We start from the raw sequence: 24,756 nt of genomic DNA, 5'->3' as shown, positions 1-24,756 counted from the left end.
GAAAAAAGTTTTCGCCACAAAGTCAGCTGAATCGCATGTTTCCTGTCTAATTTCTCATGATTCTCTTTAGACCTTGGAACAAAGCATCAGCGGTTATCAATTCAGTATTCAATATCATCATCTTCTAACTTCTGATTAAAGAGCGTTCAGTGAGAGCACCATCTCTCAGAGCTGACTGGTGTTATAACCCTGTCTTTTAACTGTAAACAAAGTACTGCCAACCTGCTAAACAAAACAAGAAGCTGTCATGGAAACGGGGTGATAATCACAGGCCAAGCTGCTGCTGTGCCTAAATGAAATGTTTGCTTTCAGGCGTGCATCCAAACCCACAGGGTCTCAGTTCTGATAAGTGAAGAGAGGAAACTAATGGGCGGGACTTTCCACAGATTATAGTTTGTACAGAAAATAAAGTCTCATTTAGAAACCTCTCTGTCATTCAGGCCTGGTGAGGAGGAGCGTTATCACTTACTGTGTGAATGCTACTTCAGCATTCACACAACAAATTTGTGTATTCGTCTCCTATTAGCTAGCTTTTTCTTATTTCACATTTAGCTTGTTTTGCTACATTTAGCTAGCACTTAGCTACTTTTATTAGCCTTTTGCTATTACCTTTTGCTAGCTTTTACTTCTCTTAGCTAGGCCTTTGCTGCCTTTAACTTTAAGCTAGACTTTTGTTACTTTAAGCTTTTTGTTCGTCTTTTGTCACACTTAGCTGTTAGCTAGCCTTTTGTAAGTTAGAGCTTTTTGCTTTCATTTTGCTACTTTTAGCTTTTGGTAAGTGGTTTATTTCTTTTAGCTTAAATAGCTCAGTTTTAGTGTTTTCAGAAAATTTGAGCAGTGATTTAGCACTCAACATTCACTAACTAGAGAAAATGTGATTTCTCTAGTTATTATTGCCTTAAACTGTGTCTGACTGCCAGCTAACATATTATACTTAAGTTTACATATGTATTAAAATGTCTTATATGTAGCGTAGAAAACGGACCTCTGGAGTCGTCTGTTTAATCTGTTTCAGATCGCAGTTCTGTCTTTTCAACGGATAGTGAGAAAATCTTCATGAAGAGACTGAAGCAGATTCTGAAGGAGAATAAGTTTGATGTGTAAGTTTCTAATCTTTCCTTTACTTTTTCTTTGTGGTGATGGTCTCTGCACACATATCAGATTGAATCATAAATGTCAGGATCTCTTGTCCTGTCCTTTTGGTTCAGAGGTGGGTTCTATGGATTATCCAAATGAGCGCAAGACGCTCCTGGCCTCAGCGAAAAGTCCAAATGAGCCACAACAAACAGAAGTTTTTCTTCTCTTTACCTCTTTTCTTATTGGACTGGATGGAAGCTGCTGCATGTCCTCACTTCCCCTCTGTCCTGTCAGCTGTTTCTCTCAGGGCAGGGAGGTGGGGGTGGAAAGCAGAGGCTGACTGAATCTGGGAAGAAAAGCTGGAGAAAGTGAAGTCAGAGCAGATGTAGTGGAGACAAGGGAGTAGGTCGCATACTGCTCTCTCCTACTCCCACAGTATACAGCCTCAAAGTATTTCCTGTTATAAATAAAAGTAGAGTTGGCCCAGCATCCGTGCATGCTGCTTCACCACATCCAGATGGCTTTTATTCACTAAGTTCTGATAACAGGAACAGAGGAGAGTGGAGGGGCTTTCCATATACAGCGGAGCGCAGGCTGCTCGACTCGCCGTCTCAAGTTCTCACACAGTCGACCACTTCCTCTTTGTCACGCAGAGCTTGTGTTGCTGCGTTTCCCAGTGTTTTCACTGTGTCTAAGTAGTAGTTTTCATTCCAACAAGATATTGGGCTCGAAATAAACCAACGAAGTCAAAATGCTTAGTTCAGTGATATCAGATTCTGTGGTGATGAATGACCATGCACCACTTGTTAGAGCTATCTGACATGCCTTCTTCAGTGTAAAGACATAGATCTACAATTGCCTTTAAATGAATCACCTTTCAAGAGAAATTAAGCATTGTTTCAATGAGCTGTAAGGATACAAACAAATTTGTCTGTGTTCTGCGTTTTTGTAACAAATTTTCTAAATAGAAATATATTGAAAAGTCAAAACATTTTTCTCAGTGACTTCTAAAATCCTGCTTCATTTGGTCAGATGGACCAACATGGAAAAAGTTTACACGTTCCTAAATAGGACAGGCTAGGAAGGATTCTGTTACGCCCCAGTGACGTACAGTAAATGGGGATTTTTTTGTATCTAAGGCAGGCCAGTGATGGAGTAGAGAGGGGGCGGGGCAGGGCGTTGGGGCTGAATGTTAATCACTGCAGTCATCTCGCGACACCTGGCAGGCTTCTTCCCTCGTCGCGTCTCCTATCATTAAGTAACAGACTAATTAAGAGACACACAGGATGTGGAGCATGCATGCTGACTCTCCAGGGCCCTCTCCTCACAGGGAAGTATCTGAATGCAGTAAAATCTCACTGCCAACCTAACCCTCTTGCTCTCGAGGAGCAGCAGGATTGGAAAAATTCAGTGATTTAATTTATTCCTACCAATGTTTTCGTCATTTATCAGTCTGTCTGCCAGGTGCTGCTCATGCATGATTTACAGTAGCCATCAGCCATCTTTCAGTCCAGGATATTGTCTCATATGTTTTTGTGTTAGACTTGTTTATTCCTCTAAGCTCTTGATGGACTGGTGTTCTGCAGCTTTACCTGTCTGTTCACACAGCAGCCTGACAGTGTTTCCAACACGTTTCATCAGAATGGAGTTCAAAGCTTGAGTTTATGCTGCTAACCTGGCAATCAATTGCTGCAGTCCTGAAAGTAACCTGGGCTCAAAGTTGTAGCTTGAAAACATTTCATGTTGCCTCCACAGCTCAGTGTGGGATTTAAACCTGCAACTTCTTGGGCAAGAAGCTCTGATCTTACTAGCCCATGAAATGAAACATTTTTTTTTTCTTTTATAAGAGCAGTCTTGTGAAATTTGTTCCACCTGCACACAGTCGCTGCCTGCATGGCCTGTGCTTCAGTATTTCAGAGTAAATTGTTAGGCGATGCAGCAGGGCAGCATGGGTAAAGGAGCACCATTGGCAGCTTGTAGCTCAGAGCAATCTGGAGGGATACAAAGCCCATTTGGCTGCTTGCCCGGTTTCCATTCACATTTTGCCCTCTGCACACTGACATGCTCACACGCACTTCATCGAACAAGAAAAACTCCTTAAAATCCTGCAGCTCCAGATGTTGAACAAAGCACTTCTCCTGGTTAAGATCAACAATAAACTAAATGTTGACTAAACATGAGCACATTGGGCCAGAAAGCAGAAGGTCGTCTCCGTTTTGATTCAGGGAACATTAAAACCGACAGCTCCTCTAATGGGGGAAAAAAAGAAACTAATTCATATTACTCATGCTGATGTAATACTGGACGAATGGAAATGAAGCATCTATCAAGATTGGGATCTAGGTGCTTATAATTGATTACACCTAAAACCGGGCAGCACAGCGGAGCAGTGGTTAGAGCGGTCGCCTCACAGTGATAAGATTGCATCTTCACCTTCTGGTCTGGGTCCTTTCTGTGGGTAGTTTACATGTTCTCCCCGTGCACGTGTGGGTTTACTCCAGGTAGTCTAATTTCCTCCCTCAGACCAAAAACATGCATGTTAGCTTAATTCTGATTGAATATGAATGTAAAAAAGTAACTTTTTTAATGCTACATTAAGTCTTTTTTTTTTTTGTTCAGGACACAAGATTCTTTTGTGGATAACGAAAGAATCGAGGATTTCTCAGGTGACCTTACTCTGCACTCTGACCTCCTGACCCCTGACAGACTACCATGTACTCCTGCAAATGTGGTAGAGATTCACAGGGATTCCCAGCCAGGTGAGAGGCTAAAAAATCACTCCAGAGGAGAGAGCAGTGATCAGACAACAAAAGGAGTTTTGATTTACTGAATGAGAAACAACCGGTAATCGTTAATGCAGCAAAGTTCACTGTTTTGGGAACAGCAGCAGAAAATAAAGCTGCCAAATTAGTGGCTAGATAAAAAAGATTATATAGAATAATCTGCTTATGCCCAACTTCTCTCTTTAAACTTCCTTCAGTACTGTAGAAACATTCCAGTCAGATTTCAGAGCCTGTCTCAATACTGAATCTGCTCTATTAAAGGTCTGTAATGACCTGCTCCTGTACCCAGACTGTGATAAACGTGCTACTTTAGTTTAGTTTTGTTAGAGCTCAGTGCAGCTTTTTATATGGTTAAACACTCTGTACTTTTAAATCACCTCAGAGATCGAGTAGAGTTTCAGGGTACCGTCCTTCAATGGTTCACTTCCTACTTATCAGTCAGACCTTTTTTCTCTTCATTTGTGAAGTTTCTCTTCCTCTGCAGCGCCTGTCAGTTGTGGAGTTCCTAAAGTATCCATCTTGGGGCCAATTTTAATCACTTTGTATAAGCTTCCCTTGGGTCAAAATGTTTATGAACAACATTTCACTCCATTGTTATGCAGATGATACACAGATTTATATGCTCTTAAATCTGAACTGCATTAAAGAAATAACATGCTGGATGGCTTCTGGCTTCAGTTAATCGAAAAACAAGTCTGAGATTGGTTTATTGGGCTCTTCAAGCACTTCTGTAGATCATGCTTTCTATTAAATATGAAAGTGATTTTAAGATACTGTTAGTTTTTAAAGCTTGAAACTTTATCTGAACTTTTCTGCTCTTACTCACATTCTAATTGTCTTAGCTCGTCAGAACAGCTACACCCAGATGTTTCATGTTCTGTTTTATTAAGGGAGATTGCGCTGTAGCAGCCCTAAAGCTGTAGAACAATCTTTAGGCACCTCATGATTTGATTCGATTATGATCCCAGAGGGCTGTGATGTGATGTGATTTATAAAACGATTATTATGCATCTCGATGCATTTATAATCTCACTTCAAACAAAGCATTGAGCATAGAATCTCTCAGACCTAAAAGAAACAAAATATTTTGCTCTACACTGCAGCATAAAACATTTCTCATTCAAACCACATTTTGGGAATTTAAAAGGAGTCAAACTGCTGAGTACAGTGACATGAGATTCTGCGGTGATGGATGTCCTTACATCACGTGTTGGAGCTGTCTGATCCACTTTCTTTAGTGTTTCCACCATTTTGTTTTTGTTAGATTGGCTGTTAGTATCTTCAATATAGGATGGTCACGTACTATCATTGAATGTCACTGTGACGGTTAGTTGGAGACTCACATTCGTGGAAAAAATTGCAAGAAAATAGGCACATCAGTGAATTCTGAGTGTTTGAAGCCAAGCGACCAGTGGGGCGGTGTCTGTGTTTCATGTGTCCAGTTTTTAAAAATAATGACATATTTTTGTGTTGATGGCTTGGAAAACTACATTTTTGGCCGTGCATATTGTTTGTTGCCCACCTTCGCCCATGTCAAATCTGCCTCGGCTCACTTTGTATCAATGTTTATGATTTAATTTGCTGGAGTACACTTGAGAAATAAATATATGCAGATTTGGACCTGTTTGTTAGTAATTATTAAGAAGCCCCATGAATGTTTTGAGACCTTCTGGAGACAACCTCACAAATGCCATTTGCCAACGGCCACAGCCTAGATGCTCTCTTTAGTGGTGGCAGCAACCCCCAGCAGTTTTTCTCCTTGTCTGGATGGAAATGTGTTCACAACCAGCATAGTGTGGCTCTTATCAACATCATTTTTACCTTAGAAGTTGAAGTTGAAGTACTTGTAAACACTTGCATTCAATGCAGAAGGCGCTGCTTGTTGGCTGTTTTTGTTGTGTGCATGTCATAAACTATCCTGGTGTTGCACACAGAATTACACATTTTCTGTACTAGATGTTATTAACTTTAAATAATAGTTGTTCTTTTACATTTTTTAGCCAATTTAGAATCCTTCATGCATCAAAAAATAGGTTTTAAGCCCCCCAGTCACTAATCTGCCTAAATGTTAGCAGGAGAGTTAAGGAAACTGACATTTTTTCCTCTTTCCCTCCCAACACATCAATGGTTTAAAGTATTACTGTGTAATTACCACTAGCTTTACCTGCAGGTGACACACTGCAGACAATGTTTTAAGTGGATTGTTTTAGAAACACTAATTTGTATTTCTCTCTTTCTGTCCTGTGCACAGACTTAGAGAGGAGCAGTGGAGAAGTCCCAGAGGAGGCCATTGTTGATGAAAAGGCCATCTTGAGTCTTCTGGAGAGCAGTCAGACTTTTCTTCCAGTCTCCCAGACACCTGACCGTTCACCTCTGTTAGGTACAGGACACTTCCCATGCTTACAGTTTGGAGTGTGTCGTTTATATCAAGGACTTTGTCCCTTTTATTCTGAATTAGATATAATCTGTCCATGGCCTGTTTCAAGTTGTGGTGTCCAAATCCCCTCCTGCAAGTTTCAGTTGTTTTCCTACACTAAGAGATATGATTTAAATGGTTAAATTACATTCTGCAAAAGCCTGTCAATAACCACATAATTTAAACTAAAGGCTGAGTATTCCTTAGGAATCTATATCACCTGCCACCTTTTATACTAGTTTTAAACTAAAATAATCTTTTGTTGTTGAAATGAGTTGGAGTATGCTGGTGTAGATTCAACACAGGAGAGCCACCTCTTCTGGACAGGACTCAGCTGTCCACCTACACCTCAAGGATAAGGGACACTCCTTTGAGGATCAAAATGTTCATATTTTGGACCGAGAAGACAGATGGTTCGAGAGGGGGGTAAAAGAAGCCATCTATGTCAAAAAGGAGAAACCAACATTAAACAGAGGAGGAGGTCTCAGATTTCAGCTTTCAAAAACATATAATGGAGCTTTAGGCCTGATCCCCAGTCAGTTTCACTCCAATCAACACCTGCACTCATGTGACAAGAGTGGCCCATCAGTGAGTCAGACAAACAAGGACCCTAACGAGCCTCTATTGTTAGGAGAGCGAGAACAATCTGCAATCCAGCTTACATCACATCTCAGCTTTAAAAGCTCAACTCCACACTCTCTATTTCTGAATTGAGAAAGCTCCTCGGATGAGAAGCGAAACGTCTTCAACTACAGAATAGAAGTCCAGTTGTTTTTGTTTTTTAACTTTTTTGAATGAGTTGGAGTCTTTCTGATCAAACCTACAAAATAACAATACATATAATCTCATGCAAGATTGTGATATATCTCATGAGCTGGTTCTTGGAGTATGTATTGTGAGTGACTCTCAGCTACTATCAATTCATATTTTAGGTCAGCTGTAAAATTCACTGAGGTGTAGCCATTTTTTTGTAGGCTAAGGTTGATTACCTGTGGCAGTCATCTTGAATTGGGTTAATCAGTTGTAGATGTACAACCAGTTATTACTTTCTGAGAGTTTCATTAAAATCTGTCTAGGTTTTTATGAAAGTCTTTTTTTAAAAGACAAACAGGACTGACTCTGAAAGGTAATGATGAGGTTTTAAGCACAGATGTTGTTGATGTAAATGTGTTGAGCTCAGAATATGTTTTGGGGACAATGCTTAGAAACCACCACACCACATCTTAACTTGATACCTGTAAAACAGGCTGACTGATAGCCATTTTGTCTTTGCTAAGATTGTTTTGCTATAGCAGCCATCTTGAATCTGGGGGACTACAACATGTGATCAGTTGTAAATATTTATTTAATGACTGCTTTTTGAAAGTTCAACTAAAATCTATTCAGTGATTCATGAGCTATTTTGCTAACGTATGCAAACAAACACACACAACAGAAACATTATCACCCTTTTTCCTTAGACAGCGAGTGATAATAAGGTGTGTTGAAGCAGGAGCACATCTAAAACATGCAGGATATGGGGTTCTCAAGGAGCAGAATTGGACACCACAGGTCGAAGATCTCTCTGAATAGATGTCACTTTGCTGATTCCAGAAGTTGACTTGTCCAGAGAAGTTGCAGGTAGTAACTCCTCCATGTTGACCCTGTTTGACCAACAGCACTGCAAGGTGGAAACACATTGTGCCAAACCCTGGTGCTGTTCCTTTCCAGCTGTATGAGTTCATGGGTTAGGTCTTACAATGTCTCAAAGCACTTACTTTTCATGATTAATGGAACATTAAGAAATGTAGCTGAGGGCACCTTGATTTAATTTGTTGAGTTTCTATTCATTTTATGTCTCTTAGTCATTTGTCTTTTTTCACTCCTAGTCAGTTTCTTTAAAGAGCCCATAGTTGTGTGTAGATTTAAAGGTTGAGATTTCCATCACTTGCAAATTTTGATCAATTTCAGATAGCAGATTTTTGTTGTTTTTACCTACCTTACTGAGTTTAATGGATTCTGAGTTTACAAAGAAAGTGTTTCCAGTAGTTTGGTTGGTATTGTTGGGAAGACTTTGTCACACATGGTCATTTTCACTTTGGTAATTGTACTCAGGGCTGCAAGGGTGGGCATAGCATATTTTATTAAAACACAATTACCAAGAATATTGCTTCACATTAAAACTTTGAAATAGATAGCAAAACTAGATTGAGCTTTTTTACTTGTCTGCACAGTGATTGTTGTCCCTTTTATGTAGAATTGGTGCCTGCAGTCTAGACAAAAAGAATTATTGCAGAAGTTTGTGCTAGTCAGATATTCATCCACCACTTTAGGAATAAACACACGAACACTGGTGATGGATAATATTTTAATTTCCCTGGTTTAGCAGGTGTTTTGTTAAAGCAGTATTTCAAAAACTAGTCAATGATTGGGTCACTAGTAAGAAAATAAAATTCATATTTACTGCGGATTTCACTGTATTCATGTTAGTTATTTGCTCTTCCTCATGGCATATCTTTATCACGAGATGCTAAAGGAAAAGGGTGATCATGTTTCTGCAGGTGTGTGTTTTTTTCTTTGTCTGTTATCCAAGTATTTAATACACCACTGGAAAGATTTTATTGCAACTCTTAGAAATGAATCATTAAATGAACATTTAAAGCTGATTAACTTTTGGAGTCAACCTTATTCAAGATGGTCGCCACAGCTTAGCAAATTAGAAAACTCTAAACTGACTAAGACTTGGTCAGTTTTACAGTTATTGAGCTAAAATTTGCTATGATTGTAGCTGAGAGTCATCCTCACTTCAAGTACTAAATGACTGAAAACATCTGCCCCGGGATTGCACATAATGTCATTTACATGGTTTGATTAAGGCTACAACTCCATTTCTTTTCATCACAAGCATGAAAGGTGGCGGGTTATATGTACTTTTTCAATTATGCATTCTGAACTAGTAATCATAGTTCATTAGTAAGCTCGATATTTTCTGGAAAGTACTAGAGGAAAATGTAATTATATGTTCTTGTTATTTACATAGTTTGAACATGGGCAAAGTTACACAGTTAGTTCAGTGTTAAGAAAAAAGTTTTAAAGAGGCATGGTTAAAATTTTGCTTAGCAGTTGATAGATGATGTTTTAACTTCTTTGTTTTTGTCTACAGACAGCAGTCAGGACCACACCATCATTGATTTGCTGGCAGGCCTGGAAGATGATGGTTTCCACAGGACCCTCATCAGGCAGAGCTCCCTGTCCCAATCACACTCTGGTGCCAAAAGCTACCACTGTAACAGTGATGAGGAAGAAGCAGGGCCAGAGCTCGACAAGGAGGAGGCAGAGCTCAATATGATCATGTCACAGCGGTGGGACAATGAGCCTGCTCACAGCTCACCCTCACAGAGGCAAGTGTAATTCTTTGTTAATCAACAAAAACAGTAATCTCAGGTCGAAGAAAAGCTTGGTATTCTTCTGCCTTCTTACAACATCGTTCGACTCAAACTGCTTAATTAAAAAAGTTGATAACTAAAGGCATCAAACTCCTCTATGGTTTGGTATCAGCTTGTTTAGCTCCAGTATATCTGGTGCAATATTAGTTATGTTGTGAATGTATTAAGTACTTTGTTAGAACCGTTGTTTTGGTAAGTACTTTATTGTTTGAGTAGCAAAATCAAAAAAATAAGATCACTAATTAAGGGTGCTAAAAGTAACAAAAGTAAAAAAAAGTAGCATAAGAAGACAAAATGGAGCAATGCTGTGGCAGATTTCAGAGAGAATAATGTTTTTGCAGGAACTAAAGGGATCTCAGTGTATTTTTATGGAGAAAATATTTGTAAATAAAGTTAAATATTTTGAAAAACATAAAAGTTACAAAAACCTTGAGTCATGCCACTCCTCTCCTGAATGAGCTGACTGTTTTGATATTTAAGTCGCCAAAATAGCACAAAATATGTAGAAGTAGTTAGATTGCAAAATGTATAGGAAAATAAAAAAAACAGGAAAGTGATTGTGTGAATGTTGACTCAGCATTCACACAATAAGAATCCAATCTGAGTTCTTTGTTGTAATTTTCTGCCCTGTCCTAAGTGCAAAAAACAAGCGAGTCGGATCAGAATTTCAGTGAGCTGTAGTCATGCATTTTTTAAATGAGTGCTTCTGATACCCCTTTGTGAACATAGGTCTGGAGTGAGGGAGGCAGAGGACAGCTTCAGTGACGAGCAGCAGGAGTCCTCTGATGAAGACATGGCGTGGAGTGGGAATAACTCTCTGTTTGCTAACCTCTCCATCCCGCAGCTTGATGGGGCAGCAGACGAGAGCAGCGGTGAGTCACCTCATGCTCAGACGTCCTGAGACAGCCCGGACATGTCAGACTGCCTTGATCCCAGTCTTATACCTGCAAATTCATACGTCAACATACTTTACTGCCTTAATTTTAGTTTTTATTGACTACCGCCAAAGGCAAAAGGGTAATAATGTTTGATGTGGTTGCAGCTGAGAATAATTTACAATACATTCTTTGCATGGCATCTCACAATGTTGCAAAAGATTGTATAAAAGGTTTTTTTTAAGTTTAACAGATACAACTTTATCATTTTGCAACATAAGATGATATTATTTTAAATCTCTGGCATGAAAATGTGGGGTGCAATATGCATTCTTTTAAGGATTGCTAGGCCTTTAATGTTTTAGTGTTTTATTAGACCATCCTTATTATGATGCTTGCAGCCTAGATACTGCTGTGCAGATTATGTAGATTTCTTGCAGCTGTGAAATTTAAACAAGGTGTCTCTTCTTTATCTTTTGTATCCATAGATTCCTCCTTAACTGATAGTGGCTCCATGTCCCAGTCCTCACTCACAGTTACAGAACAGTTGTTGGGGAAGACGAATCCTTTCACTGGGGAGGCAGTCCGCTTGGAGCCACCTTCCTCTGCTAAGATCCTTTTAGAGTACAAGCATCCTGAGCACAGACCAGTTCATATGTTGGATTCAGATGAACCCCATGACCAGCACTTTCAGTTAAAAGGCAGCCAGGACAGCAGCAGTGAATGTTCAGCTGGATTTAAGGTTAATAAAGAAATCCCTTACATCTTACCAGTCAAACACCCAATTCCTTGTAAAATAGCCAATCACCCTGAGGTGTCTCCCATCTGCATGAACAAAGAGGACATACGACCCCTGTACACCTATGACAACAAAACCTCTCTAACGCTGGATAAGACGGAGCTCCAAGGTTTCCCATTTGGAAGCAGAAAGGTCACCAAGAACAGGAAGCGGTACGGCAGCATGAAGAATGTAGAAACAAACTGTCTTTCCATTTTTCAGAACCACAGCACCTTCTCCCTTTGTTACTCAGACCTAAGAAACTGCTCAGCTAAGACAGAGGTGGAACTGACCACAGAGAACAGGAAAAGCCCTATCAGGAGGAACATCACTTCAGTTTCACCTTCCACAACGGACATTGGCTTTCTTGATCCACGGGGCGAAGAAATGGCCCAGGAAAGTGAGGAAGTAGATGTTGGTGAACTCAAAATTAGATATGAAGACTATCAGGAGAATAAAACGGATAGGACTGTTGTGGCTCAGCAGGAGGCCCACTACAAATTCTTCCCCAGTGTCATTCTCTCCAACTGTCTCAACAGAAAGAAAACTGGGAATAAAAAACCGGTTGATCCCTGCAGCGATTTAGAGCTGTCCCCATCTTGCAGGTCAAAGCTTAAAGTTACTAAAAAAAGGCTGGGAATGGCAGGACAAAGGAACAAAGCAAAGACGGTTCAAAGCTCTAGCCCTGATGGTCCAGCTGACACTAACTTGGACTCTGTAACACCTTCTTTTCTACAAACAGTGAACTCAGAGAAGCCAGATTCCAAGGATCAACCAGTAAATCAGACAGAGCCGATTAGAGAAGAGCCAAACAATGAAGTAGAAACAATCATAAAGGAGGAGAAATGTGAGAAGAAAATGGCAAATGACCAGACAGAACCAGCTGCAGAGCTGATCATTCCCATCTCCACCAGTGTTTTGACTCTTTCTGAGGAAGCCAAAGACTCAGCTGAGGATAAGTTGAGCCTTTTACATAATTTATCTACTAAAGTGACCTGCACTAAACCGTCTGCACTGCCTGGGAGCAAATATACCCTGAGGGCCAAACGGAAGATGAGATTCGATAGAGATGAAGAAGATCGATTCAGTCATTCTAAAAACCCAAGCTCTGTCAAAGAAAGGCCTAAGGACAGCTGTGCTTCCAGTGGACAAGAGTCAAAATACCAGAGAAGACGCAAGAAGGAGCCTCCCATCATTATCAAATACATCATTATCAACAGGTTCAAAGGACAGAAAAACATGCTGGTGAAGATGTCCAAAGTGAACGTAGAGGAACAGCTGGTGTTGTTGACACCGGACAAATTGGAGAAGTATAATAAATTAGCCCCTCTTAAGGATTTTTGGCCCAAGGTGCCAGAGTCCACCGCTGTCAAGTTACCTATTCATGAGACCAAAGCCAAGAAACACCCCAAAAGAAAGGCAAAGGTCAACAGCACAAGTAAAAATGTGATCAACAACTCCTCCAAACCTTGTGCCAGACGTGGTGAGAAGATCAAGAGGACTAAAGGCTGCCAGAGAGGCCTGTTTCTACCCTCCCTACCCCCTCCTCGGCCATGCTACTGTGAACTTGCAGATGACTATGACAGTGAGTACACAGATGTCATGGTAGAATTGGGCTATCTTTCTGATCGTTCCCCAAGTCCCACAGAGTCAACACCTCCACGTTGTTGGTCCCCAAGTGACCCCCTAATGAGCAGCAGCAGTTCAGAGCAGCTGATAAACCCACTGAGTGACCTGTGTCTTAGTTCTGCTTGCCACAAGCCACAAACAAAGCCACAGACCAAAAGAGCCAAAAGCAAGGCTCAAACTGCCAAATCTAAGAAGTCCACAGATTGTAAAAGAAAAATAAGCAAGTCGACTGTTAAGCCATCAGGGGCAGAAGAGCACAAAATGGAGAAATCAAGAAGAAGTAGCACCACGTCTGTGAGGCAGAGGAAGAACGCTAAAGATGCTCCTGAAAGTACTTCAACAGCTCCAAAGTCCAGGAGGTCTTGGAAAAAGAAGACTGGCAAACGTCAATGTGATGACCTAAGTAAAGACAGCTCTCAGCTCTTACTTCCTGAGGACAGGTCTCCTTCATCCTCTCAAGAAGTCCCTCCATTTCAGCATCCAGTAAACACAGGCGACAACAGCCAGGGAAGGTCCCAGACAGCAGTCCAGTTAGTAGAACCAAAGGTTGAGGACTGTGAAACTTCCATCATGGAAGTTAACCAAAGCTCTTCAGCAATAGCTGAGATGAAGCAACAAGGTTGCCAGACTACTGTGGTGAAAATAGAGTCTTCTCAGGAAGACCGCATCGCTTGTCGACCTTCGGACGCTGCTCAGCCCTCACAGGAACACTTTAAACATGCCCCGCTAGGAGGAGTGTCTCCATGCTCAGGTCCTAAGAACGGGGAGGTACCTTTTCGCTCTGAGACATCCTCTGGCCTTGCTGTCCTCAAGCAGCTCCTTCAGAAGAGACAGCAAGGACAGGCCCTTCCCATTCAAGTGGTTGGATCAGACAAGCACGCCACTGCCATAGCTCAGGCTGCAGCACTACTAAGCTCCTCAGCTAAACACCCAAAATCTATAAGAACCCCCTCCACTGCCCCTCGGAAACCCAGGACCCCAAAGTCTTCTGCTGCCAAGGACAAAAAGCCCAGAACAAAGAAAAACAAGACAAGCAGCACTCAGCCAAATGTTTCAGTGAAGCAGGATGGCAACGTATCCAATGACTGCCCCCTCTTTCTGTCAGACCCTGGGTTGGACAGCTGCAACTTCATCGAGGACAGCTTGTCACCAGAGCTCCCACATAACTATACTTTTGACATAAACACTGTTCATCAGACAGAGTTCTGCAGTCCATATAGTGGCAGTCAGTTTGTCTTGACTGATAAGAATTTGCCACTTAAGTTCCTCAGTGATATCAGTCAGGAAGCACAGGGCTCAGAAGATCTTTCTCAGAACCAAACTGTTCATCAGGTTTCCTCCCAGAGAGGCTCTGAGCTGAGCAAAGTCAGGCCTACTAGCCCTGAACTCTTTGACAGATCTGAGAACGGGGAGTCTGCATCAAACCCTGCCCTGTCTGACTCTGAGAAAATCAAAAGCAGAGAGTGGGACCTCTCTTTCAGCAAATCCCATATCCTCAGCCCCTTTCAGGACTTTCACTGTGAGAGGAAAGAGTTTCTCTTTTCAGCTTTCGATCCTGTGATACCACTGCCTTTAAGCTCTGCGTCATTCGTCGACCACGTGTGCTCGCCAACCAGTGAGCTTCCGGAGAGCATTGATGGGCTCACATCCACAACACCCAGTAGCTCTCCTCACTCCATCAGTTCACTGTCACAGGTGAGAGCGAGTCAGCTCCAGCGGGGGGCTGGAGGAGGGGGAGCCCACATTCTCAAGCCCCTCATGTCTCCTCCGAGTCGGGAGGAGATCCTCAGCACTCTGATGGACCTGGAGATGTCTGAGGCCACCTTCCAGGAGCCCTACTGCAGTGATCCGTTCGACGCCCCAAGCAAGCCAATGTAAGAACACAGTGTGTGTACCAGCAGCATGATAAATGCTGACATGTTTAAAGTTTAGGTTTTAAATGAAGAGCTCTTACAGTTTGTTACCATTGTCTTCAAATGTCAACTACACATCAGATCAGCTTTCTAACATATTAAACTGCCTATAACTTTAGACCTCTTAGGTACAGAGAACCCATTATGATACAGTGCCTTGAAAGGTCTTCATACTCCTTTTACTTTTCCATATTTTGTCACATTACAAGCACAAACTTCAAATTATTTAATTGGGATTTTCAGTGACAGACCAAAACAAAGTATTGCATAAGTATTTAAGTGAAGGGAAATGATACATGGTCTTCAGCATTTTTTTTACAAATAAAAATCTGAAAAATGTGTTTGTGTTCAGTACTTTGTAGAACCACATTTTGCTTAAGTTTCAGCTAAACATTTTTTGGGTTTTGTCTCTACCAGCTTTGCACATCTAGAGCCTGAAATGTGGACAGATTGTCCCACCTGAGCTGTGGATCTCTGCAGGGCCTCTTGCCAGCTCTCTCTGCCCGGCCTGTCAGTTTAGGTGGATGGCCATGTTTAGGTAGCATCTGTGTTGTACTCTTTCTGTTTACAGATGATTGATAGAACAGAGCTCTACAGCCTAACTCTGCTTTAATCTTTTTAACAACTTTATCACTGACCTGTCTGGTGTGTTCCTTGGTCTTCATAATGCTGTTTGATCATTAATGTTCTGTAAAAAACCTCTGAGGCTCACAGAACAGCTGGATTTACACACAGGTAGACTGTTTACTAACAAGGTGACATGTGAAGGCAGCTGGTTGAACTGGATTTTAGTTCAGGGTATCAGAGTAAAGGAGGCTGAATACAAATGCACGCCACACTTTCAGATTTTTATTTGTAAAAATGTTGAAAATGTTGAAAACCATGTATCATTTTCCTTCCACTTCACAATTGTGTCCTACTTTCTGTTGGTCTAGGACATAAAGTCCTAGTTAGATCACAGGATTTGTGTCATTATTCCTGCAAACATGTGTCTTAATGTCACCAGTTTATCTCTCCAAACTCACTAAACTTTGATTGGTTGTTGGTCTGCATGAGCCTGCCCCCTGCTCCTCACAAAAGTGATTCTTTGTTCTGGCCCAGCACAGAGTTGCTGCTGAGTTTAGCAGCAGTTTTTCAGCGCTACACTCAGAGATTACAGTTGTAGAAACAGAGCTGGTGCAAAACAAGCTCAAGCTCCGGGTTAGAACTGGCTGCTGTTTGGTAGGAAAAATCCCCCAAATCTGTCCTGAATGCAGAAAAAACCTGAAACTACTTTTAAACAGAGTGACTGTCAACATGTTCATTAGTATTCTCTGCCTTCTTATTCATATCTGTCCATTAAGATTAAGTATAACTAAAAAACAAATATTTTATTTTGCATTATTAAACTAAATACCTATAAAATAATCATTATTAGGCATTATGTGATATTATTTTGGCAGCAGTATCAATAGTAATTGCATTTTTGTTTGTCAATAAAATCAAAGTAAATCATGTGATGCATTAAGTTTTTATTTTAATACTTTGAAACCATATTTTGCTCAAGGATATCATACCATCAGAATCCTATACCAGCCTATTCTTAAATGTGACAATGTGGGAAAGGGTATAAAGGATTTTTCTAGGCACTGTAATAGCTTAGCGATAAAAATGAACAAACTTTAAAAATCTGCTCTTAGTAAAATTTAAAGTTTAAAAGAATTAAAGTCACTTACTCCATAGTTGGATCCCAGGTGATTTATTTGAATGTTTTGGGGTAATGCTTTGTTTTTGTAGCTGTGAGGAATCACAGTTATTTATCAAGTGTAAACAGGTGAACTGTATTCATCCTACCTGTCTTTTCTCCAGGGAGGTTGGAGGCCGTAAGCTCACAGTTGGTACCAGATCAGTTAAGGAGCTCGCAGAGTTCAGTGGAGATCTGTCTTTGGAGGGCCTGCATTTCTGGAAGACTGCCTTCTCAGCAATGACACACCCTGCTACCAACATTACCTCATCTTCTCAGGGAGCAGAGACCTCGGAGACAAATGAAGAACAGACAGAGCTCAGCCCATCCAGTAGAGACAAAAAGATCATCCTCCTTCCCTGCAAAACCCCACCAAGCTGTGAGCACGTGCAGCTGTGGCTGGAAGCCCGGAAGCAGTACGAGAGTCTGCAGAAAGGGAAGGGGAGGGCTGGGATTGATATAAAGGTGGGGAATCCAGAGGGAGCCGAGCAGCCGGTTACTTCCTGCTGCCCTGCAGTGAATGTTGAGCGCTGTGGGAACCTTTCAAGTATCAGGTCTCAAAACAGAAAGAAACTCAACCTTTCCTTAGTCATCTCTCCTCTGATGAAGGCAGGCTCACAGAGTACATCCACCGACCTGAGTCCACTTTCAGACAAGACTGTTGTGGATCATGAGCAGGAGGAAAAAGACGAAGGGGATGATGCTAAAACCTCCTCCCCGGACTCCCCAGAGCTGCCTCCGTGGCAGCAGTCTCATCAGCTGAGCTCCTCAGAACTAGACTGTCCCAGCCAGAACAAGCCAAGTGAAAGCCCACCAGAACCTCTATACCCCAAGCTCTCTAACTCGCAGGAGAGAGTCAGAGGGAACCATTCCCCATCTTCTTTCCATGGCAGTGTCAGGGACAGCGGTGGTTCAAGTCCACTCCTGCTGCACAGTACTCCTTTATTAAGGAAGAGGCGGAGGAGTAAGGAAGACCTGGAGCCAGTGTGCAGTACGCCCATAAGTGAGGGTAAGTTTTATTCTGCCTGGGATTTGATGTTAACAGTAATAGAAATTACTGTAATCAAGCAAACAAAAACTAAATACTAATTACAATTCCAACAAAGTTTGGACGTTGCACAAAATGGTAATAAAACCAAATATAATGCTTAGCAAACCTTATAAACCTGTATTTTATTCATATAATCATTGTCTGTCGACGCAGCTCACTGTGACATCCTCAAATGCTGCCTAAAGCTCTATCTTCTCTGAAGAAGAAACCAGATGTGAACATTATCAGAAACGCTGATTTCTTCTCTGGACCAAAGCTCATTTAAACTGGGCTGAGGCAAAGTGGAACAGTGTTCTGTGATCAGATGGAGCCAAATGTGAAATTCTTTTTAGAAACCACGGACACCACGTCCTTCATACTAAAGAGGAGAGGGACCATGCAGCATGTTATCAGCAAACAGTTGAAAAGCCTGCCTCTCTGATGGTATGGGGGTGCATTAGTGTCTCTAGCATGGGCAGCTTACACATCTGGAAAGGTGTCATCAATTCAGAAAAGGTTTTAGAACAACATATGCTCCTATTCAGATGGTGTTTTGTTCAGGGAAAGCCTTGCATATTTCAGCAAGACGATGTTAAACCTCATCCTGCACCATTACAGCAGCATGAAGTCCGTGTGTATTACTGCTTCACAGTGGGGAAACATGGCCCTGTCCACATCTTTTTGAGATGTGTTGCTGCCATCATATTTAAAATTGACCTTAACAAAATAATTATTTAAACATTTAATTGGAGATGGAGATGAAAGGAGCGATACTGCTTCACTTGCCTCCCCTGACCACATGTCACTGTGGCAATTTAAAAAAAAAAAATCTAAAGGATTGGTACACACACTCTGAGAGCTTGATTTTATAAAATCTTAATAGTGACCTATGTCACATTGAATGATTTATTGGATGCCGGACTGTACGATTTCTTGCTGCAGCAGAATCGTGTCACAAACATCTGTCAGTCCAACAATTAATTCAAAGCAAACACTGGCACTGATGTCTTCATTATTGATCAGAAGCCTAAAAAGAGGAGAAGGAGAAGCTGTGGATGTGCTTACGGCTGGAAAAAAAGACTTAAAAAAGATTTTTAATTTTTCTTTCAGAAAATTTTCTGACAACTCTTACATGTCTTACAATTTTTTTCATGACAAAATATCTTGTCTGTGCTGGCTGTAAATTGCACCGTGTGATGTTGTTGTTTCTGCCGCAGACAATGTTTCTCAGAGACTCCACCAAAAAAGGAGGAGCCAGGCTGACCCTTTGAGAAGAGTATTACTCACCACTCAGATGAAGGTACGGTCTGTGGGACGCATCAGAGTCCACTCTGTCTGGTCACACCTGTGCTGCCCGCCTCGTGTCAGTGCTGGTCGTGTGCTTCTTTTCCTCCACAGAACCAGTTTGTTGCTTTGAATGTTCCAAAGAAAGACCACTCTCAGATTGAAGGGCCCAGTATAGCCAACTCATACGGCTTCAAGGTCAGCATGCAGAACCTGCAGGATGCCAAAGCTCTGCATGAGGTGAGCTGCTCCTCAGGACACATTCAGGCCTGCAGCTTCTGTGCTCAGCTCCAAAAGGATGGATGAGTTTTTGCAAGATCTTATATATGATCTGTTAGCTTAGAGTGTGTGCTGTAAGAGCATGTCTTGGGAATGACTCTCAGCTACTATCACATCAAATTTTGGCTCAATATCTGAAAATTTGACTAGTTGAAACCATTTTTATATTTGCTAATGTTGATTAGCTGTGGTGCCCGTCTTCAAATGAATTGACTCCAAAAGTTAATCAGTTGAAGACGTACAACTGAAAGGTTCAGTAAAATTTATATAAAATCTGTATTTCTGTAAATATTTGTTTTAACATTAATGATTTTACTGAAGACCTTTCTGGTTTAAACATACAACTCCATGTGCCACAGTTCATATTGACAGGGGAAGTGTGTTTAACAGTTTTTGGAAGACCAAAGAGAAGAAAGGTCCAGGTCCAGATGGCATAGGGAGCTGTATTCTAAAGTACTGTGCCCCGCAGCTGGCAGACATCTTTTGTTTTCTTTTTAGTCTTTTTCGCCATCTATGAATGTTTTATGTTTTTATTCTAATTACTGCCTGCTATACAAGTTGCCTCTAGGGGTTAATAAAGATTCTTAAAACTATCCAGGATATATATTAACTGACAAACACACGATCTGTTAGAAAAATATCTCATGAACAGATTTTATTGAAAAATTAACTATTGGCTGTACATCTAAAACTCATTAACATTTAGGGTCAACACAGTTTAAGATGTCTGCCACAGCTAATCAACCTTAGCCACCACAAATTGGCTAAAACTCAGTCAGTTTGCCAGACCTTGAGCTAAAATTCAATGTGATAGTAGTTCAGAGTCATCCTCATCATATTCTCTGAGCGCTAACACGTCTTGCAAAATTTCACAATATCACGGGATCATGCAGAACGTCATTGACGAGGTTTGACCAGAATGGCTACACCTGTCCCTTCTCAGCATGAGACGATTTCCATTTAACATTCTGGCATGAAAAGTAGCGGGCAATATGCATTCCTTCAAGGAATTCTAGGCCTTCGATCTATTTAATGTAAAGCAGTATTTTCTGAACTTTTTGTAATGTTTTTTTTCCTTTTTCAGGTACAGCACCTCAGCCTGATGGGTATGGAGCTCCATGCGAGAAGCCGTCGTGACCTCGAACCCGACCCAGAGTTCGACCCCATATGTGCCTTATTCTACTGCTTCAGTTCTGACACGCCACTCCAAGATGTAGACAGCACCCGACTGACAGGCGCCATCGTGGTGGACAAGAACCATCAAAGTCGTGGTCCAGGTGAAGTGCTGTTTAGCCGAGGAACTGAGTTTCAGTGTGAAAGTTTCCACATGTGTAGTTAAAACTGCATTGTTGAAGCTAAAACAAGCAGAGCATCAGCTAAAATGAGCAGGTTAAAAAGAACAAAACACAAGCTAAAAGATTCAAAACAGTCATAAAAATTAGTAAAACGTATGCTAAAGTTAAGATTTTGCGAAACAGATGTTAAGATTTCCAAAACGGTAGTTCAAAGTAGAAAAGGTGCTAAAGCTAAAATTAGCTAAATAGTAGCTACAGTTAACAAAACTGCTTCTAAAAGCTAAATCGAGCAGAAAGGCAGCAAAAACTACAATTAGCAGATCAGCAACTAAAACTGTTAAAGGAATGTTAAAAGTAGCATAAGAAGACAAAAATAGAGTAACAATATTGAAGCAGATTTTAAAGAGAACATTGTTTTGAAGGAATTGAAGAGATCTCAATGTATTTTATGGGGAAAATATTTGTAAATTTCTTCAAAAAGTATAAAAATGACAAAAACCAAAAGTCACAGCACTCTATTTCAGATTGAGGTAAATGTTTTGATATATGAATGGATTAAGTATTATAAAGTAGTTTGATTGCAATAAAACGTACTGAAGAAACAACAAACAGGAAAACAATAGCATGATTGCTGAGTCAGCATTCACACTAAATAAAGCTGAAACGTTTTGATCAGTTGCTCAGGTTGAGGTCAGACTTGTCAGATGATCTTGTTGTCTGTGCTCTGAGCCCAGCTGATGGATCTGTTTGAAACCATCTGCAGGTTACAGAGGAAGTGCGCCACTGCTGGTCAGGTCAGGCGTCTTTGGGTTACAGGTGACGTATGTCAGTGAGGAGAAGATGCTGTTTCAGGAGCTCGTCACCATCCTGAGAAGGTGTGTGTGTTTCCAGTGCTGTCATTGGTTGGGACAGGGGGGGCATACAACAGAAAAGATCCAACTCTGTCTGTGATAAATCACCCAAGAACCTCATTATCTCCCACTGCAGAACGATGGTTGATGGTGTTTTTGCCTGATAATGTTTTTGCGGTTTATTACAGTTCATGTCTGTTAGCAAAATACTTCCTGAACAAAATGAATGGACAGATTTTAAGAACTCTCAGTATGTAATCTTTACATGTATATCTACAACTAATGAACCTTTGGAATTTATTTAATTCAAGATAGCTACCACAGCTATTTGACTTTAGCCAACACAAACATGCCTGTACCTCAGTTAATTTGACAGATACTAGACAGATACTAGACTAAAGTCTGATATGGTAACAGCTGAGTCATTCCCAACACATGCTCTGAAGATGAAATCTTCTGATTTCTCATGAGATCGTACATAACATCATTTTTAAGGTTTGACCAAAACAGCTACAACTCAATAATTTCTTATCATAAGATGAACTTAGTTTAAAACTCTGGCATGATAGGTGTTATGCATTCCTTCAAGTAATGCTAGGCAGAGTAATTTTGGTTCTGTGCTGCATTGTAACCCGTTTTCATCAACTAATAAACAGATTAGTGACCCTGGGACTGACATGGCTCTGTTCTGCCAGGTTTGACCCGGACATCCTAGTGGGCTATGAGGTGCAGATGCATTCCTGGGGCTACCTTCTCCAGCGGGCTGCAGCGCTCGGAGCGGACCTGTGCCAGCAGCTGTCTCGAGTGCCAGGTACCACCAGGAAACACCACAGCAGGGCCCTTGGCTCCTCCCATAGCTCTGTACAAATTAAACCTGCTGAAGCTGCAAACGTTCTTACTAGAACAACTTCTCATCATTCAGTCTGCATGTAGGAGTTGAGAAGAAAGGAAGTTAAAGCTCGCTTTGTGACGTGCAACAAGTGTCTAACCAGTGTCAAAACATCACTGCTAGAGTTCTGTGCAGAACATTTAGAAGGCTCTACCTCTGTTCTATACGATGATCTTAGTTTAAAACTCTGGCATGAAAGGTGGCAGGCGATATGCATCCTTACAAGAAATGCTAGGCCTTTATATTAAATATAATTTGGTCATTTACACAGACAGTCAGTCATGTTGAATGATGAAAAACCTTTTTTTTTGTTTCACCCACTTGTTGACGAATTGTCCTTTCTGCTTGTCTTCTCATAGATACTTTATTTAGACCAACCCCTCTGTGTTTGTCTCTGTCTCCTTCCTGTTCTCTAACCCCAGCCAGTTGAGGCAGATGGCCGTTTGTCCTGAGCCTGGTTCTGGTTCTGATTCTGCTGGAGGTTTCTTCCTGTTAAAAGGAAGACAGTTCTGACACTATCTGCTGGTTTCTTTATATAGATAACTTTTACTGTTTGACATTTTGTAATATTCTGAATGTGAATGTTTTGTGTTATAATCACTTTAAACCGGCTGTTGTAAGTTGTTTGCTAAAAGGCCTGTCCATAGTGTTTCTACATGTGAGCAGTGAGGGTGTGTGGACACACTTTGTTTTTCTATAATAGGTTTGTCTTGCGGAATTCCTAAAATCAGTGTTAGTAGAGGGCTGCATGGTGTGTGTATACCTGTGACTGTGAGCAGCGGTGTGTGTCTCCTCTGTAATTGGCCGCGTCTCTGCTTCTGCTCGTGTCCTCAGGTGACTCCAAAGAAAACCGCTTCACTGCAGAGAGGGACGAGTACGGCGCCGACACCATGACAGAGATCAACATCATCGGCCGTGTCACCCTCAACCTGTGGAGGGTGATGAAGACGGAGGCAGGTGTCCCCGCACGGCGTCCACACACACTGACCTCTCACACTGTTCTATGTTCCTTTGGTGTTTCAGGCTGAGTTATCACAAATATACCAAGTTAAATCCTGTAAAAAGAAGAGGAACACACTTCTCTGTTCATCTTTTAAAAAGTTCTGTCGGGAGGATTTTTCACATAAGTTTGGTTTAAAACTTACGTAAAATGTTAAAAACAAGAATTTTCTGATCATTTCTGTATCTGATGTGAATTTCTGAGGAGCTCTTTTAAGAAAACGTCTCAGAACGCTTTCCACTGTTCTTCCAGGTGACTTTGAACAACTACAGTTTTGAGAACGTGGCCTTCCATGTGCTGCACCAGCGCTTCCCTCTCTACAGCCCCCGCACGCTGTCCGACTGGTTTGACCACAGTACACATTTATACAGGTTCGTGTCCAAATCCAGCGCTTCTGTCTTTTTTTTTCACGTTAAAGCCAGTGGAAGTGAGATTTCCTCCTCTCTCTGTTCTGATGTCCCTGTTGCTGCAGGTGGAAGATGGTAGATCATTATGTCAGCCACCTGCACGGCTCCATGCAGCTCCTGCAGCAGCATGACATCATCGGCAGAACCAGCGAGCTCGCCAGAGTCTTTGGGATTCAGTTCCTTCATGTTTTGACGCGAGGATCACAGGTACACACACATTTTTAATTTTATTCATCTCTATAGCCTAACCATTACCAGTACCTAACTAATCCTAACCTAAACTCAATGCACACCTAAGCCCTAAAATGTTGTGACTTCACAGCACATTTGTTTTAGTTGTATTAAATACAAAAAAATACAAAATGATTTTATTCACATTTACAAATGTCACATTTGAAAGTAGTTATTAAACTGAGTAGTTTAGTGAGTTTTTGCTGTTTATAGTTCTTCAGAACCTTTTGAATGTTTTTGTTGCTGATTTAACTTGAAGCTTTATGTGACATTCACAGGATGAATTCGTCATGTTGGAATCTTTAGATCAGGGGTAGGCAATCCTTGTCCTCCAGTGCCACCATCCTGTATGTTTTACTTGTTTCTCTGCTCCAACACACCTGATTTTAATCAATGGGTAATTAACAGGCTTCTGCAGAACATTCATCCATCCATCTTCTTCCTCTTATCCGGGGTCGGGTCGCGGGGGCAGCAGCCTAAGCAGGGAGACCCAGACTTCCCTCTCCCCAGCCACTTGGGCCAGCTCCTCCGGGGGAATCCCAAGGCGTTCCCAGGCCAGCCAAGAAACATATGCCCCTTTCACACGTACCTAAATGGTCCCGGCTCCACTCTATTTGGCTCGCTTTGCAAGCGTTTACATCTGCATTTTTTCGCACTCGGTCGCTGCTTCAGAGCAGGGCCAGCCGGGCCGGCCCTGCTTCGTGGGCGGCGCAAGCTTAGCTCCTGTTCACTCATTGGTCGTGGGTGTGACCAGATGCAAGCATAAAGAGCAAAGGTAGGAATATAAACAACAGCGTTAGCTTACCCTGCAACGTTTATGCCGTCTGTCCCCCAGCTGAAGGCGCTGTAAAGCCTGAAATCTCCGGCAGAT

At 41.5% G+C, this 24,756-nt stretch overlaps 1 protein-coding gene across 1 annotated transcript in view; it reads left to right on the top strand.

The window, feature by feature from the left end:
- Positions 1-24,756, top strand: part of rev3l (REV3 like, DNA directed polymerase zeta catalytic subunit) — a gene marked incomplete in the record, with an annotated part of 81,318 nt that overhangs the window by 35,173 nt on the left and 21,389 nt on the right. Inside the window, 15 exon segments of the mRNA XM_025011052.2 lie at positions 1,016-1,100; positions 3,697-3,836; positions 6,112-6,240; positions 9,419-9,656; positions 10,431-10,573; positions 11,065-14,857; positions 16,745-17,628; positions 18,867-18,949; positions 19,048-19,173; positions 20,297-20,489; positions 21,271-21,382; positions 22,054-22,169; positions 23,082-23,200; positions 23,500-23,618; positions 23,720-23,861. Of these exon segments, the coding sequence (XP_024866820.1) occupies positions 1,016-1,100; positions 3,697-3,836; positions 6,112-6,240; positions 9,419-9,656; positions 10,431-10,573; positions 11,065-14,857; positions 16,745-17,628; positions 18,867-18,949; positions 19,048-19,173; positions 20,297-20,489; positions 21,271-21,382; positions 22,054-22,169; positions 23,082-23,200; positions 23,500-23,618; positions 23,720-23,861 (6,422 nt within the window).

This window comes from Kryptolebias marmoratus, linkage group LG19, assembly GCF_001649575.2.
Source record: "Kryptolebias marmoratus isolate JLee-2015 linkage group LG19, ASM164957v2, whole genome shotgun sequence".
NCBI lineage: Eukaryota > Metazoa > Chordata > Actinopteri > Cyprinodontiformes > Rivulidae > Kryptolebias > Kryptolebias marmoratus.
Note: the sequence above shows the minus strand (reverse complement) of the source record. Positions and strands in the feature narration are given on the sequence as shown.